Source organism: Coregonus lavaretus (assembly GCF_964263955.1).
Source record: "Coregonus lavaretus genome assembly, contig: HAP1_SCAFFOLD_2543, whole genome shotgun sequence".
Taxonomy (NCBI): Eukaryota; Metazoa; Chordata; class Actinopteri; order Salmoniformes; family Salmonidae; genus Coregonus; species Coregonus lavaretus.
The window spans coordinates 8,250-25,237 of NW_028167029.1; the positions used below are offsets into that span (position 1 = coordinate 8,250).

The 16,988-nt window shown below is 42.0% G+C and overlaps 1 protein-coding gene across 1 annotated transcript in view; it reads right to left on the reverse strand.

Moving 5' to 3' along the window:
• Positions 1-11,377: 11,377 nt before the first annotated feature.
• The window catches only part of LOC311113965 (cadherin-6-like), a 50,530-nt gene continuing 44,919 nt past the window's right edge, over positions 11,378-16,988 (reverse strand). Inside the window, exons 7-12 of the mRNA XM_084189232.1 lie at positions 16,631-16,884; positions 15,155-15,291; positions 14,411-14,532; positions 14,119-14,236; positions 13,628-13,879; positions 11,378-13,024 (exon numbers count right to left, since the gene is read on the reverse strand). Coding sequence (XP_084045358.1) covers positions 12,510-13,024; positions 13,628-13,879; positions 14,119-14,236; positions 14,411-14,532; positions 15,155-15,291; positions 16,631-16,884 — 1,398 coding nt within the window. The 3' untranslated portion in view covers positions 11,378-12,509. The remainder of the gene's footprint in view (positions 13,025-13,627; positions 13,880-14,118; positions 14,237-14,410; positions 14,533-15,154; positions 15,292-16,630; positions 16,885-16,988) is intronic.

A 16,988-nucleotide genomic window follows, 5' to 3' on the forward strand; every position in this document is an offset into this window, starting at 1 on the left:
TTGAAATATCAAAATGAACTCTGAACCAACTATATTAATTTGGGGACAGGTCGAAAAGCATTAAACATTTATGGCAATTTAGCTAGCTAGCTTGCTGTTGCTAGCTAATTTGTCCTGGGATATAAACATTGGGTTGTTATTTTACCTGAAATGTACAAGGTCCTCTACTCTTACAATTAATCCACAGATAAAAGGGTAAACCGAGTTTGTTTCTAGTAATCTCTCCTCCTTCGGGATTCTTCTTTGGACTTTAAATGGCGTTTGGCAAAGAACTTTAAGGTGCATTACCACCACCAACTGGACTGGACTGTGGACCTCAGTTCATCTTTCAATCACCCACGTGGGTATATGCTCCTAAAAACCAATGAGGAGATGGGAGAGGCGGGACTTGCAGCGCGTCAAGCGTCACAAATAGAACCAAGTTCTATTTTAGCGCATGGCTACGCAGATGCTCGGTTTGGTCAGCATGTTAGACGAGAGTTCAATAGTGTGATCATATTGTCTCCCATGTGTTTGCCGGGGGCCTTTATTCCTTTATTTCAATACCAACACTAATCGGATCTACTGTGTGCATCATTTGATTAGTCATCGGTAGTCTTATTGTATTGAGCATTGAATGCATTTAACTATGGGTCGTTCCACCAATTTGGTGTCGTTTGAGAAGTGCAACTTAGTTTAAAAACATGTTTTCCCATTTCAAGATGTTAAATAAAAAAGTAAGTGTCTATTTAAGTGCCAAATAAAGTAACAGGGTTGACCGTAACCGGGTTGACGATTTCATTTGAAATCAACCATAAATCACCTTGTAACAGGGGGAATGGTAGCTGCTTGTGTGCAGCAGGGAGTGTCAATTGAATGCAAGCTTCACAGGATTGACGTGTTATGCTCAACCTGCTCAGTTTCCCACCAGACAATGGCTAAAAATAGTAGATTTTATTTTGAAGGAATAGTTTCACTATATTAAATCAAGAGTTCAGTTCATGTAACAGGGTTGACCTTAAAATGAGAGCAGACGTAAATGAATCACTAATCACATTAAATAAATAATCATCTTCAGAAAGTACTTTGTCAAAGCAACAAAATAACTAGGGTTTTACAATGATGGTGAAAACTTGGAGAAATGTTGAGGTTAAGTGGGTTAAAATCTTCCTAGAAGTCACAGAGGGTGCTGAGGGTGCTGAATTTTTGCACTTTACCAAGTCAGATTTATTTAATATAACAAGCTTTTAAAATTCAATATTGGTGCACAATTTCTACTTAAAATATCAAAGGCAATCTTTTCGTGGAACGATCCATATATAATAAAGGGACATAGAGGCTGGGATTGGAAACCACGCAGCTAGGCGATTGCATAATGTGCAGAGGGTGCGTGGCCTTAACCACTCGACCAACCTCGGGGCACGCATGCATTTTCTCCCCTTACACTTAGTGTCTTACTCTAGTTACATACAGTACGTCTCAGACTGTCCAAATGGCTTCCTACGGTACTGTGTAATCCTTTCTGTCAGGATTCATTTCCATGTTTTATTTAAGGCCTTCTTGGGTATCAAACCTTTTGTTCGAAGGCACCACCACCACACCCTCCTCACTCTTTCCTTCCATCTCTCCCTCCCTCCCTCCCTCCCTCCCTCCCTCCCTCCCTCCCTCCCTCCCTCCCTCCCTACCTGACAGGCAACATAGCTGTAAAAGGGAAAGGGAAAGGGGTTACCTAGTCAGTTGCGCAACTGAATGCATTCAACCGAAATGTGTCTTCCGCATTTAACCTACGTCATCGGCGCCCAAGGAGCAGTTGTTGGTGAGGGTTAACTGCCAGCAGTAGAGGAGTAGAGAGGTGAGAAAAAAAGCCATGCTAAGCCCTCACATAGACGGCTCCGGGCTCATTAAAGAGAAATTGGCCCAATAGTTGGTATTTTGCATCGCTTTATAGATTCTCTGGTGGCTCTGGGCGGCAGGTAGCCTAGCGGTTAAGAGCGTTGGGCCAGTAACTGAAAGGTCATTCAAATCTTGAGCCAACTAGGTGAAAAAATCTGCCGATGTGCCCTTAAGCAAGGCACTTAACCCTAATTGCTCCTGTAAGTCGCTCTGCATTAGAGTGTCTGCTAAATGACTAAAATGTCAAATGTAAAAAAAAATATCTGTCGAGGCAGAATTAAATGTTCACCAAGGCCTGAACTGGAGGTGGAGGGGGGGAGCAAATGGATAGAGCTGAGCCTGCCAGGTAGGCGGGAGAGATGGGAGGGAGAGAGGCGTCCCAGCGGCCCCACATACCTCGGCCCTGAAAGGTCAGAGAACATGAAATATACTTGGGGAGACGAGTTGACCATTTATCAACGCATCGCTCATCCTTTTTAGAGCAACTGGAGATTTGTTGTTTTGTTCTCTCCTCTCTCTCTCTCTCTCTCTCTCTCTCTCTCTCTCTCTCTCTCTCTCTCTCTCTCTCTCTCTCTCTCTCTCTCTCTCTCTCTCTCTCTCTCTCTCTCTCTCTCTCTCTCTCTCTCTCTCTCTCTCTCTTTCTATTATGCTCTCAATCTGTTTTACACACTTTCTCCCTCTCTCTCACTTTCGCTCCCGCACTCTCTTTTCTTTATCACCACCACATCGTTCGATCCTCTGTCTCTCCTGCAGCTGCATGTTTCCTAAACAAAACTGTTTCTTCTTCTCCTGGATACGCCAGGAAATAGTCTCTGAATGTTTCACAAATGACACCCTATTCTCTATATAGTGCACTACTTTTGACCTGTGCCCAATTGGATTTTGGGACGCAGCGCCTCTATCTGTTTGGCTGTCAGCGAGCAGGGAGGGGACTGCAACATCTCTCCTCAGGTGTCACTAAACCCTTAATCTCTGGGTAAAGGCTTGTGTGAATTCACAACAAGTACAGTACAGAACAGTATGGAGGACGGGTGGCGGGATGGAGGATCTCAATGTACTGGTTCTGTGTGTGTTTATTTATTTGCCCCTTGGCGAGATAGGGAGGTAGGCTATAGGGAAATCTTATCTCATCAACAATGGTACATGGGTAGATGCAATGTTAGTGTTGGTTAGATGTGGTGTGGGTGGGCTATAGGTGATAGATATGTGTTTACACAGTCTGATCTATTGTGGAGCAGCCGTAATAAAGCCGAAGCTTAGTGCTGGAGAGATATAGACTACTGTAAATGTGTTGGTTCATTAGTAGGGCTTTAAATATGTTTGATGCCCATAAAAGCAATAAGCATGCTGTTCTGTAGTCAGTGTGTGTTGTGTTTGTGTGTGTATTCCGCAGCACCCCTTGAGGGAGTCGTGTTGCTAGCTACATTCCAGAGTGTTGGTTGTCGTGTGGCACAACAAGCTTCGTTGTTGCCAGGGTCCCAAACTCAAACCCGCTCCCTTCTCTCTCACCGAAAACACTGCATTTAGAATCTCAAGACCGCCAGTCGCAACCCTGTCCTTGAAAGGAATTACCAGATTGTCGATAAACAAAAGACTCAAGTCAAGCTAAGTGGGCTAACGCCTAACACTGATGTGATCAGTATGCAGTTATGATTTTCTACATAACGCCGGATCACAGAGAATGATCTATGTCTCTTCATGCAATACCTCAACACAACACAGAGACCCTGTTGTTTTTTCTGTCTCTCTCTCTCTCTCTCTCTCTCTCTCTCTCTGTTATTCTCATCTCTTAAGTCATCTCCAGACTGAAATGCTGACAGTGATTTCCATATTTTAACTGCAATATGTAGTTTTATTTTCTCTCTGAGGCTCATCAAGTGTTGCTAAGTCATCTAAGGCCAATCGCACTACAGTGTATCCCTCACTGTTCGTTGGAGTGAATATGTTTGCTTATACTAGATGTTGGCCTCTCATTGCTGTAGAGAGACAATGGGGCATTTGGCTGTACATTTTACGTATTAGTCATTTAGCAGACACTCTAGAATGTTTTTACTGTCTGTAAACTACATGAAATGGTTGAGTGACCAAAGATCCAACCTGGGGTCAAAAAGTATTAGTTTTCTTTCAAATAGAATGTGTTTGATTGAGATTAAAGTGAAGAGGAAATTAAGCAACTCTTGGAGGACAGTGGCAGTTGATAAAAATGCTATTGATATTGTTAAAACCAACACGTTTCGGCCTGTGGCCTTTATCAGGGTTTTTATTGATTGAGCTTGACACAAAGACAGTTAGTCAAAAGGCTACTGTAAGTCTTAGAGCCAGTGTGAGATCTGGGAATGGAAATACCTACAGTACAGAACAAACATGGTCTACACAACTAAACTGTCTGTTGATCTTTCATGATATCCTAATCGACACAATCTAAATTTGTGACTTAAATACTTTGACACAGAAGACCTGGCGTCCCTTCATGGGTACGGTTTTAAATTGAAACGTAAATACCTACGCAGATTTTAAACATTCATTTTCTGTTCTCTTTATTACAGATCTCATTTGGAGATGTTATGTTGTAATTAGCTTATCAGATCCCATTCTCATCACAATGACATCAAATGAGGACTGTGGAATTCCATGTTATTTTGCTCATATTAAGAAGGAAAATAGAGGTACTAGGGCCATTCAGTGCTAGTAATGTTTGCAGTGTTTCACTAATTATAACTAAAATGACAACATGTAGGAGTATGTATACATTACAACGTCAACACATGCTAAACACTATACTAAACACTGTCCTCTATCGGTCGTAGACTGACCTTGTCGCTCTCTTTATTCCTCTCTTTATCTTTTATATTTTCCTTGGTCCATCTCTCTTTTCTTATGTCTCGCTAGTCCTCTCCCTGCTCCAGATAACTTCCCTCAGATGGCTCATCAGAAGTGATTCATTGAGTGGAAGTACAGACAGGAGCTGAAAGAGATGAAACGAGAGAGGGAGCGCCAGGAGAACGAGGGAGACGAACCAGAGGACAGCAGGAAGTAACAGAGCCCTTCTCTGACCAATCGAGATGGAGGATATTGAATAGTGTATGGAAGGGGCAGGAAGTGGAGAGATGAACAATTTACAAACACTCTGAATTGCAAACATAAAATGCATTTTCCTCTAACAACTCCCTTCATCTGCATCTGCATGGAGAATATTTGACAGGTGTAAACAATATGGTGGCAGCTTATCTCTAGACTGGCTTTCACCTGGTCAGTTCTTTCAGATCAGTGCAATGAAGGAGAGGATGCGAGGAGAGGACATATTTCTAGGCAATTGAGAAATATTTCTAGACAATTTAGAAAGACCACTAGTCTACAGTCCACCCTGTACTGTCTCGTCCCATTTTTATTGTGTTTGGTTGCGTTTGTGGTTGTTTTGAGCTGCTTTCATGTGTAGGTCTTAATCAATTGAATGTTGTTTATGTACAGTCAGTTTTTTAACTAAATCTACAACACTGTTGGTCGTCGATCATGGTAATGAACGGCATCAACAGAAATGCTTTGTTTTAAATGTCTGTTTTTTATTTGTACCGCAAGTGACATTGATAATAATTTATATTAATAAAAGTATTTGAAATCTTGATTGATTTTTCATTATAATGACATCTGTCCTTTTGATAGCCATACTCTTCATAATCAGTGTCCGACATCAAATTGCTTAATGGGAAAACTAGTAGTGGCATATCACATGCGCGTTATGAGGAGGGGAAAGCGTTAATATGATTTAATTACATTAAATATGTAAAATGCCACCATCTGTCTCGCATCTGCTGCCTCTTCTTCTAACAATGAAAAAAGTGTTTTTCCACCCTCTCTCCAAATCCGATTGGCAGATTTGAAAGATCTTAATTATAGATTGTGTGTAATTAATGATTGCTTCGGTTCAGTAGCCACAGGATCCATGCTATTAACCACTTTGTCTTGAATTTCAACCTACGTCAGAAGAACTTGAGCTACGGTACCTTCGAGTCTGACGTCATCCTAGGCAAAAACTAAGGGAATATGGCTAATGTGCAGACAGATTTTTTATTTCCAAATTGGTTAAAATTTGGTTAGTGTTAAGGTACGTTTTAGATTTTGGCTAGTCGGGCTGTCAAGTAGTCCCCAACTTTCTCACTTCCTATGTCTGTTAAATTGCCCTTTGTTGGAACAGCAAAGCTTATCTGATTCCGAAACACTGATGTTTACGCATAGAAACAGAATAAGGATGAATGCATGATTTTGAAGAAATTTAATTGTGTTGAATCATATAAATATCCAGTACAAAATCACGTTGTACAAAGCAGAGAGATGAATTAATGGGCATCGGGTCATGACAGGGCCCCTTTAACTACTTCACCTACTATAAGCGCTCATAGTGTTAATCCACATAGACAAAAATGTGTCTGCATCCCTATTCTCCATCCTTCTCCTGAAGTGTGCACTTGCATACTTTCTCGCATAGTAAGTAGGCCTTTGTCCGAGCCAGAACGGCCCATGGGGCAGGAGCCTATCTCCTGTTTCTGTAGCGTGAGGCAGCTGGACAGCTGGACAGGACGCTACTTTCTCGCATGGATTTAACATTCAAATGCTTGTGTGGTCCTCTGTAGCTCAATTGGTAGAGCATGGCGCTTGTAACGACAGGGTAGTGGGTTCGATCCCCGGGACCACCCATACGTAAAAATGTATGCACACATGACTGTAAGTCGCTTTGGATAAAAGCGTCTGCTAAATGGCATATTATTATTATAAATCCATGACTGGAAATGTGCAAGTGCACTATTTAGGAGAAGGGTAGGGAATTGGGACACATCCATAGACTGCTCAACAACATAGTCAGCAACATAATATAAAGGCAACCTTAAGGCTAGCCAACTGTTACATTAACATATCTATAGAAAGAGGATATCAGTACTGTATACTGTAGGCTAGCTCTGGTCCAGGGTGTGAATGGAAGCATCAGCGTTAGCAGGCCGCACTAACGCCCTGGACCAGAACTTACTGTAGGCTAGCCATATCTGACAGCTAACTCTTCTCTAGAAACCCTCAATAGCATTGGCTTGTGTTGTGACATGATGCTTGATGTACTGTTTGTTTAATTTGTGTCCTTAGCTGAGCATGGTGTTAATGCACAAACATGTATTTATACTGACATTATGCTGCTGACACCCTGTATTAAATAGAGACAATGGATGTACCAATCCCAGATTGCCCCTTTAAAGGAAAACAATGAGGGGGAATTAATAATGCAGTCTTCTGTTGTCATTTCCCCTTCTGATTTAAACTAGATGTCTACCCTTCAGGGCAGAAGAACAATAACAGTTGTTTTTCAGTGTGAAGGGTTTAGAAACCCAAATAAATGCTTATCAAAGCTACATTTGCCACAATCTCAACTAGTCACTTACACAGTGTGCTCAATGATCAATATTTCTTTTTTTTAAGAACACATTTACTTATTACAATATTGAGCATATTATAGTAGTATACATTTTTAACATGTGTGTTCTAGACTTAGAGGATTGTCTAAGCTACCACACCATTTTCATCAAATTATAATATTGTTTACATCCATGGGAAAATAAAGTCTCAAGTGTGAATTGTGAACGCTGCAGACAGAGAGAAAAATATCATTGTCATTGTGCCAGTTACGTCAGTTGTGTTTGAAATGTCTGATAAATGTAACCCGTCCTCAGGGTGCCCTTTAGTAGAGAGAGGCCACTGCTTGTTTTAGCTAGGCTGAATCCCAAATGGCAGCCTATTCCCTATAAAGTACATGACTTTTGACCAGGGCCCTGGGCAAAAGTAGTGCACTATAGGGAATAAAGGGCCTTTTAGGACGCATCTCTCTTTTTTTCTCGATATGCCACTGCCCTCTGAGTGATCCCTCATATATTCCTCCTCTTATCAGCCAAACGATATCAGAGCTGTTAGTTCATAAATCGTAGAAAAATAAAGCTTGGAGGCAATATTTCACAATGCTACTAGTGTTCAATTTGTCAGTTTTGGCCTTGGACAATTTGGGGTTGCTTTGCTTAATTTGAATTGCTATATTTTCTTACTACGTATATGTCAACCCATTTCATGATCATTATATTGTATTGACCTTTACCTCTCATGTCAAGGACAATCCCAAGGGAATGTCGACCCTCTTCCTCACAACAGAAATGTCATATTCCCCTTAATAGGCAGCCTTTTTCCCCACATAGTCCCAATGTGTCAGGCCTGAGAATGCCCTTTTTGTCAGTTTGCACATCACAAATATATAGTCAACCATCAATCAATTACTACATTTGAATTAAAAGGAAACTCTTTTAAAATACAGAAAAGCATACAGAGTAAAACACTAAGTAAGGAATGAATGTTTAATGGGAACTGCATGTTTAGTTTATACAAAGCAACACACTGCTACTGTAACCCTCTATGCTCTCATGTCTATAGACAGACAGTCTTCCAATATGCAATAATTATTATAATAATAACAATAACTATATGTATAGCGCTTTTTAATATAAGTAAAAAAGTGCTTCACATCATCAAATAATAAAATAAAATAGAAGTACTAACAAAGAACCAAAGACAGGAGGAAGGAGAATGACAAAATATACAGTTGAAGTCGGAAGTTTACATACACTTAGGTTGGAGTCATTAAACCTTGTTTTTCAACCACTCCACAAATTTCTTGTTAACAAACTATTTATAGTTTTGGCAAGTCGGTTAGGACATCTACTTTGTGCATGACACAAGTAATTTTTCCAACAATTATTTACAGACAGATTATTTAACTTATAATTCACCGTATCACAATTCCAGTTGGTCAGAAGTTTACATACACTAAGTTGACTGTGCCTTTAAACAGCTTGGAAAATTCCAGAAAATTATGTCATGGCTTTAGAAGCTTCTGATAGGCTAATTGACATCATTTGAGTCAATTGGAGGTGTACCTGTGGATGTATTTCAAGGCCTCCCTTCAAACTCAATGCCACTTTGCTTGACATCATGGGAAAATCAAAAGAAAGCAGCCAAGACCTCAGAAAAAACATTGTAGACCTCCACAAGTCTGGTTCATCCTTGGGAGCAATTTCCAAACCCCTGAAGGTACCACGTTCATCTGTACAAACAATAGTATGCAAGTATAAACACCATGGGACCACGCAGCCGTCATACCGCTCAGGAAGGAGACGCGTTCTGTCTTCTAGAGATGAACGTACTTTGGTGCAAAAAGTGCAAATCAATCCCAGAACAACAGCAAAGGACCTTATGAAGATGCTGGAGGAAACCGGTACAAAAGTATCTATATCCACAGTAAAACAAGTCCTATATCGACATAACCTGAAAGGCCACTCAGCAAGGTAGAAGCCACTGCTCCAAAACCGCCATAAAAAAGCCAGACTACGGTTTGCAACTGCACATGGGGACAAAGATCGTACTTTTTGGAGAAATGTCCTCTGGTCTGATGAAACAAAAATCGAACTGTTTGGCCATAATGACCATCGTTATGTTTGGAGGAAAAAGGGGGATGCTTGCAAGGCGAAAAACACCATCCCAACCGTGAAGCTCTGGGGTGGCAGCATCATGCTGTGGGGGTGCTTTGCTGCAGGATGGACTGGTGCACTTCACAAAATAAATGACATCATGAGCGAGGAAGATTATGTGGATATATTGAAGCAACATCTCAAGACATCAGTCAGGAAGTTAAAGTTTGGTTGCAAATGGGTCTTCCAAATGGACAATGACCCCAAGCATACTTCCAGAGTTGTGGCAAATGGCTTAAGGACAACAAAGTCAAGGTATTGGAGTGGCCATCACAAAGCCCTGACCTCAATCCTATAGAAAATGTGTGGGCAGAACTGAAAAAGTGTATGCAAGCAAGGAGGCCTACAAACCTGACTCAGTTACACCAGCTCTGTCAGGAGGAATGGGCCAAAATTCACCCAACTTATTGTGGGAAGCTTGTGGAAGACTACCCGAAACGTTTGACCCAAGTTAAACAATTTAAAGGCAATGCTACCAAATACTAATTGAGTGTATGTAAACTTCTGACCCACTGGGAATGTGATGAAAGAAATAAAAGCTGAAATAAATCATTCTCTCTACTATTATTCTGACATTTCACATTCTTAAAATAAAGTGGTGATCCTAACTGACCTAAAACAGGGAATTTTTACTACGATTAAATGTCAGGAATTGTGAAAAACTGAGTTTAAATGTATTTGGCTAAGGTGTATGTAAACTTCCGACTTCAACTGTAGCTAATGAAACTCATACATTGAAATCATACATTAAAAGTATCTTTATAAAAGTGTGTCTTCAGCAGGGATTTAAAAAGAGGCACTGAATCGGCAAGCCTGATATCCTCTGGCAGACTATTCCAAAGTCTAGGGACCCTAATGGCAAATACCTGGTCTCCTTTCGTTTTCAACCTAGACTTTGGAATAGTCAGCAATTCCCTGCCAGAAGATCTCAGGCTGTGTTCTTGCTCGTAGGGAGATAAAAGATCTGAGATATAGGATGTGGCTAAACCAAGCCTTAAATGTGATTAATACCATTTTAAAATATATTCTAGAAGTGACTGGTAGCCAGTGTAGAAAAGCTAAAATAGGTGTGATATGGTTACATTTTCTGGTGCCTGTTAAAAGCCGAGCTGCAGAACTTTGAACTAACTGTAGACAATGGAGTGATTTCTGACTGAGACATGCATTCAAAGAGTTAAAGTAATCTAGGCATGAGGAAATAAAAGCATGAATAACTTTCTCCAGATCAGTGACTGAAATAAGACTTGACTTTAGCTATATTTCTTAGATGATAAAAGCAGGACTGGACTACCTTCTTTACATGCAGGTCAAGGTCAAAGAAGACATCAAGGTTACTGGCCGTAGGCTTTACATTGGTGGACAAATGACCAAGGTTATTTACAATCTGGGTTCTACCAAGGTGGGGGCCAAATTAAACAACCTCTGATTCTGTGTCATTGAGCTGGAGAATATGTTCAGACATCCAACTTTTGATGTCGGCAAGACACTTGTGAAAGGTAGCTACGCTTGCTTGATCACTGGGTCTGATTGGAAAATAAAGCTATGTGTCATCCGCATAGCAGTGAAACTGAATGTTATGATTGCGGATGATGTCACCAAGGGGAAGCATGTACAGGTAAAAAAGGATGTGGCCCAGGTTTGACCCTTAAGGGACCCCATAGTGTATAGATGCTGGGGACGATACGGAACCACCCATGCTCACTGAGAAACGTCTGCCACATAAATATGACCTGAACCAGTCGAGGGCAACGCCGGAGATTCCCACCCACCTCTCCAGCCGGTCAACAAGGATGTTATGACAGACAGAGTAACACTTTATAAAGAGGGCACCTTAAAGGTAAAGCGTTATCGACATTAGTTCTTCAGATACAGTCAGGGCTCTGAGGAGCTTTTTGGTCCAGGTGTTTCAGCTCCCCCCACAGAAAATACAGTCATGACCAAAATTATTGACATCCTTGATTTTTTAAATTAATTTAACCTTTATTTGATCAAAATGAGCAAAGAATACTGAGCTATATTGTATGATAAAAATGGTGACAATTATATTAATTTTGAACCCTATCTTTTTGAGAAATTGTTTTATCTTTCTCTGAGCAATTGTATTAGTATTATCAAAAATAATTAGCATACAATACAGCTCAGTCTTTTGTATGTGTTTGTCCCAAATGGCACCCTATTCCCAATATAGTGCACTACTTTTGACAAGAGCCATATGTACCCTGGTACAAATGTAGTGCACTATGAAATAGTGTGCCATTTGGGACGTAGATTATGCAAAGCTATAAGGAGGTATTGACAGTCAGAAAGGTGCGTTTTGTGACGTCCAACCCATAGAAATAGAATGAGTAGAGTGGTTGTCCCCATTCAAGTCAATGATGCCATAGTGGGTGTACTGGTTTGAGTGTACCCATTGCATTCCATTTTCTATGGTCCAACCCCTCAGCCTCTCATTATGGCTTTGTCTGACCTCAAAAGTACATTGTGACATACACAGTCAGTGCTATAAGGGGGTGGATGGGATGCTAAAACCTGATAAAACATAACTGTACACTGTATTGTATCGATTTACAGATACACACACAAGCTACGATATAACTCACAAAATGCAGCTTTTTTGTCCCAGAAACACTGAAAAATTAATAGGCGTTGTCTGTCTATCAAGTTCAGCACAAAACTGCTTGCTGTTATTCCATCGCAGGCAGCTTTTGAAAAAGAAAAGAGAAGAAGTTTGTTTGTATATAGAGATACTGTGTATGTGGGCCTGGTGTACTTTACACCAAGTATTTTTCTCAGGAGTCCCCTGCTGCCTTGCAGAGAAAGATAAAGTCCACTAATACTGACAGGATGCACCTAGCTTCTTACTCCTAGTCCTCCAAAGAGGTCAAACATCAACGGTGATCAACGACGGTAAAATAGCACTTTGACAAATACTGCCTCGTGTCTGTTTGTGTCCTCTTTGTTTTGTTCTATTGTTTGCCACTTTCACAAAGTACCAGGAGTTAAGTTCACTTTAGCTAGTGTGCGAGTGTTTGTTTGTTTGTTGTACGTTTTCCTTTAGCTCCCCTCTTACGAGCTCCCTCTCTCTCATTAGGAATCCCTGCAGCCATCACTGTCCTCTCCCCCATACATGTCAGCTAGTTTCTTAAACCTGGGTCCCCACTCGCTCAGGTAGTTATAGTCCTGGTCTACTTCTGTGGTCATGGAGCCCAGGGAGCTGAGGGACTCAGCAACCGAGCCGCTCCCCTCGTAGGCGTAGGTGGCCAGGGAGTCGTAGGGCGGCGCGGTGGGGTCCTGGTCGTTATCCTGAAGCCTTTGGTTTATGAAGTTCCTGACGTCCGCGTTGTCCCTGTGGGCCGGGGGAAGGATCACAGTCCGACGGACGGGAGGGTGCAGGGTCTCGGGCTTAATGTCCCTGCGCGGTTTGCTCTCCTCTGTGGCCTCTGGGTTACGCAGCGTGCCGATATCAAAGGCCTGGGTGTCCTCCTCTCCGCCCCCTTCATCGTTGTAGCTGACGACGTTGTCTCTCACATCCTCTTTGGAGATGATCAGAGGCTCCTTCTTCCTCTGCTGCCTCCTCAGGGCAGCGAACAGCACCACGATCACTATAGACACAAAGAGAGAGGGAAAGAGAGAGAAGAACTTGAGTATGAGATGGGATAGGAGAGGCGAGGAAAGGAAAGGATAGCTGAGCAAAGGAAAGGAGAGGAGTATGCTTCGACAATGTGGAATGCATCGATCATGATCACTCCAGAAACAAGACAAAGAAAGGCAGTGTAACTTTTGTTATTTTTCCTTCCTGGGTTCCTCTATTTTCTGAAGGATAGCTATTGTCTGTTGGGAACCATTGGTGGTGTGAATATATGATACACTCACTGATGTACTTTGGTGGGCTGAGACAGGCTTGAGCTGCCACATAGGACGTGTGGTCTGGATTTGTACCATCTATCTAGCACAGTGCAGTTGCAGTGAAGAACACAAATAAATAAAGAGCATGGATAGGTTTGGCTAACAGAGATCAGAATATGACATGGCGTAAGTCAATGTCCTCTGAATGTGATACTTATCATTTATGTGTGTTGTTGTGATTGATGCTTTTAATGTGCTCTATGTAAGCCACATGCCAAAGAAAATGTTCTGTCATGTAAAAAAATATATGGACAATAAAGCTATTTTTTTTTTATTGAACTGAATTGTACATTACTCACTGAGCAGTATGAGGACACAGACAATGATGGCCATGAGGGCTCCAGTGCTGAGCCCTGTGGTGAGGACCAGAGCTTCCTGGTTACACAGCTGCATGTTCCCCTCGCGGTCGCATGTACAAACGCGCACCGTCAGGGTGTTGGTGCTGCTCTGCATGGGGAAGTCGCCGTCCGAGATCACCACGGGAACCAGGTAGGTACTCCTCTGTAGCCGGCTATAGCTGTTCCGTCTGGTCAGGATACCTGCCGTGTTGTCTGTTGGAGAGAAAAGTGTTAGAGTTAGCTACTATACAAGTTAGATGGGGGAACGTTCACCAATTTTTTAAGAGGCTTGTTTTCTTTCAATTTATCTTGTCTCAAATGTATGGCTTAATGTGTGTGCTTAATTGTGATCATGACTGCTGTGGAATACATATGTTATGAATACACAAAATCAAAGACACTGACAATTAAATGTGTGTCAACTGTTGTTCTACAGGAGGAAGCGCATGTACCTTTATTGTCTCTGACGGTAAAGTTGGCTTTCACAGAAGCCTCATGTGCTAGACTGAAGAAGAACCTGTGTCCACCAATAGGCTTGTCAGCGTCTGTAGCACTCACTGTCTGAATCCTCTTAAAAAGGTATGACAAATATGATCAAGCACGGATAACATATTTTATCTCGAAGAACAAGACAAATGTGTTAACTGATGAAGGTTCTAAACTGATAAATGTTAGATCAGTTGGGGACCTTAGGTGGCAAAGAAGACCTGCTGTAGTGGTTTAAAATAATAGTACATTGTTTACCTGGTTAGCCTTGGCATTTTCACAGACGAATGTCTCGTAGTAAGTGGCGAACGTAGGAGCGTTGTCATTAACGTCCAGTACTCTAACATATACTGGTACACGGCTCATCAGCCGTGGGTTGTCTGTGGAACACAGGGACATGACATTTAATAACAACACCAAGTAAAATACAATAACTGCCTTGATACGATTATGATACTGTTCTGTGTCTCGGAAAGCACCTTGGTGTAGGTCCCTCAAATTCAAATCTAGACATTGAAGCCAGTTCCACTGATTTAGACCTGCGACAGCAAGTGGGTACAAAAATGTATCAGGTAGAACAGAAAACCAGCAGTAGTCATGACCGCATAGTGTAAGATCTGAATACCCCTGCTACACTACGACAGTGGCGCGACCCCAGAAGGGGGAGATGAACAAATGGAAAATAAATAAATTGGGAAGAACTGCCCTACGAGGTCTGGAGTAATGCTGGTATTTTGTAGTACCTGATAACTAATTGCACCGATCTGGTATCCCAGGTCTGAATCAGTCCATGATTACAGAGGAAGAATAAAACATAAAAACATGTGGAACTGGCTTCAAGGTCCATATTTGATTTTGAGATGTCTTGCTGATACAATGATGCTAACTCAACTGCTCATAGTACTGTACATGTAACTAGAAAGTACTGTAGTAATTCACCACACACACACACACGCACGCACACAAACACACACGTACATCGATGATCAACATGGTACTTACTGAACTCAGTGGCGATGACAGAGATGTTGTGCCAGGCGTTGTCCTCTCTGTCCAGAGTCCTCAGCATGAACACTGAGCCGTTGCCCGGGTGCACGTTGAACACCCTGTCCATGTCTGTACGCCGGTCAATAGAGTACCTGCACATAGCAAACAAGTATAAGCTTCCTCTCTTTCTCACCATGTCTTTGGCTGTGGGGCAGTGTATTAGGAGTACCTGCAAAACACAAACAACAAAAATAAGCTTCCTCACTTTCACAGGAATATTATGCACCCTGTCTTTGTCTGCACAAAACCAGTGCAGCAGTATCACAACAATACATCCTATTGCTACATTTATCATCCAATTTGAAAGCAATTTGGATGACTGACAGTTGTGGTCCGGTCGTTCGGTAAAAAATAGAACGACTCCAACAAATTGTATCTATGCTATCATGGTGAAGTGTAATGGCTGTTTGGACACACACACACACACACACACACACACACACACACACACACACACACACACACACACACGAATGCATGCACATGTACGCATACACATACAAAATGAATGTGCATGCACGCACACACACACACAACATTTATGTGCACCCACACACACACAGATACACACAAACAGACACACACACACAGACACACACACACAGGTAATCCAGTTGTGTTGTGTTTCTCCACTTCCTGAGAACGAGTGTTATATATCAGTTTGATTAATGGAGGAGCGGATGTAGGCTATGTCCCAAATGCACCCTATTTCCTATATAGTGCACTACTTTTGACCAGGGCCCATAGGGTGTCATTTGGTTGCAGATGTTGATGGGGAGAAGAGGGAAGGGGAGCGGAGGAGGGAAGCATACCCCCAGGGGGAAGACAAATGTGAACCAGGGCGATCAGTCGCTCAGGTACCATGTACCACCGCACCCCTACCCCAATCCCTCCTCTCTTCCTCTCCCATCTCCACCCTCTTCCACTCCCTCCTTTCACAACCACTATTTTTACTAATTTTTTCTGAACAACCAACCGTTTCAGCGTCTATCTATCTATCTATCTATCTATCTATCTATCTATCTATCTATCTATCTATCTATCTATCTATCTATCTATCTATCTATCTATCTATCTATCTATCTATCTATCTATCTATCTATCTATCTATCTATCTATCTATCTATCTATCTATCTATCTATCTATCTATCTATCTATCTATCTATCTATCTATCTATCTATCTATCTATCTATCTAATCTATCTATCTATCTATCTAAATGCCCCCTACACACTCACAGACACACACAGACACACTATTTGCCCCCCTCGTTTCCGACAGTAAGTCTAAGCTTGTTAAATCTGTTGCTGTTGGGGTGCTAATTGCCTTTCTAATATTCTCTATAATTCAGTTGGCTGGGCCTGGCCCCTGGCTGATTAATAACAGCAGATAAGTGTGTGTGTGTGTGTGTTTGTGTGCATACATAGTACCTGACTGGACTGCGGCTGCTGTCTGGATCTGTGGCGCTGACTGATCCGATGATGGTGCCTACTGCCACGTCCTCTTTGACCTCCATGATGTAGCTGACCCGGTCGAACACGGGCGGCTCATCCACATCCTCCACGATCAGTTTGACCGTCGCCCCGTCCGTGGTCGCCGCATAGCGCAGGAACCGAGGGTCAGGGTTGGAGTTCTCAACCTGGATCCTTAGAGTGTAGGACCGCTTCCTCTCAAAGTCCAGAGACTGAGGAGACAGAGGGAGAATGGAGAAGAGAGGGTTAACAACTCACACACACTCACTCGCCACTTTCTTTCCTTTTCACACAGACAAATCCTGTGACATGCAAC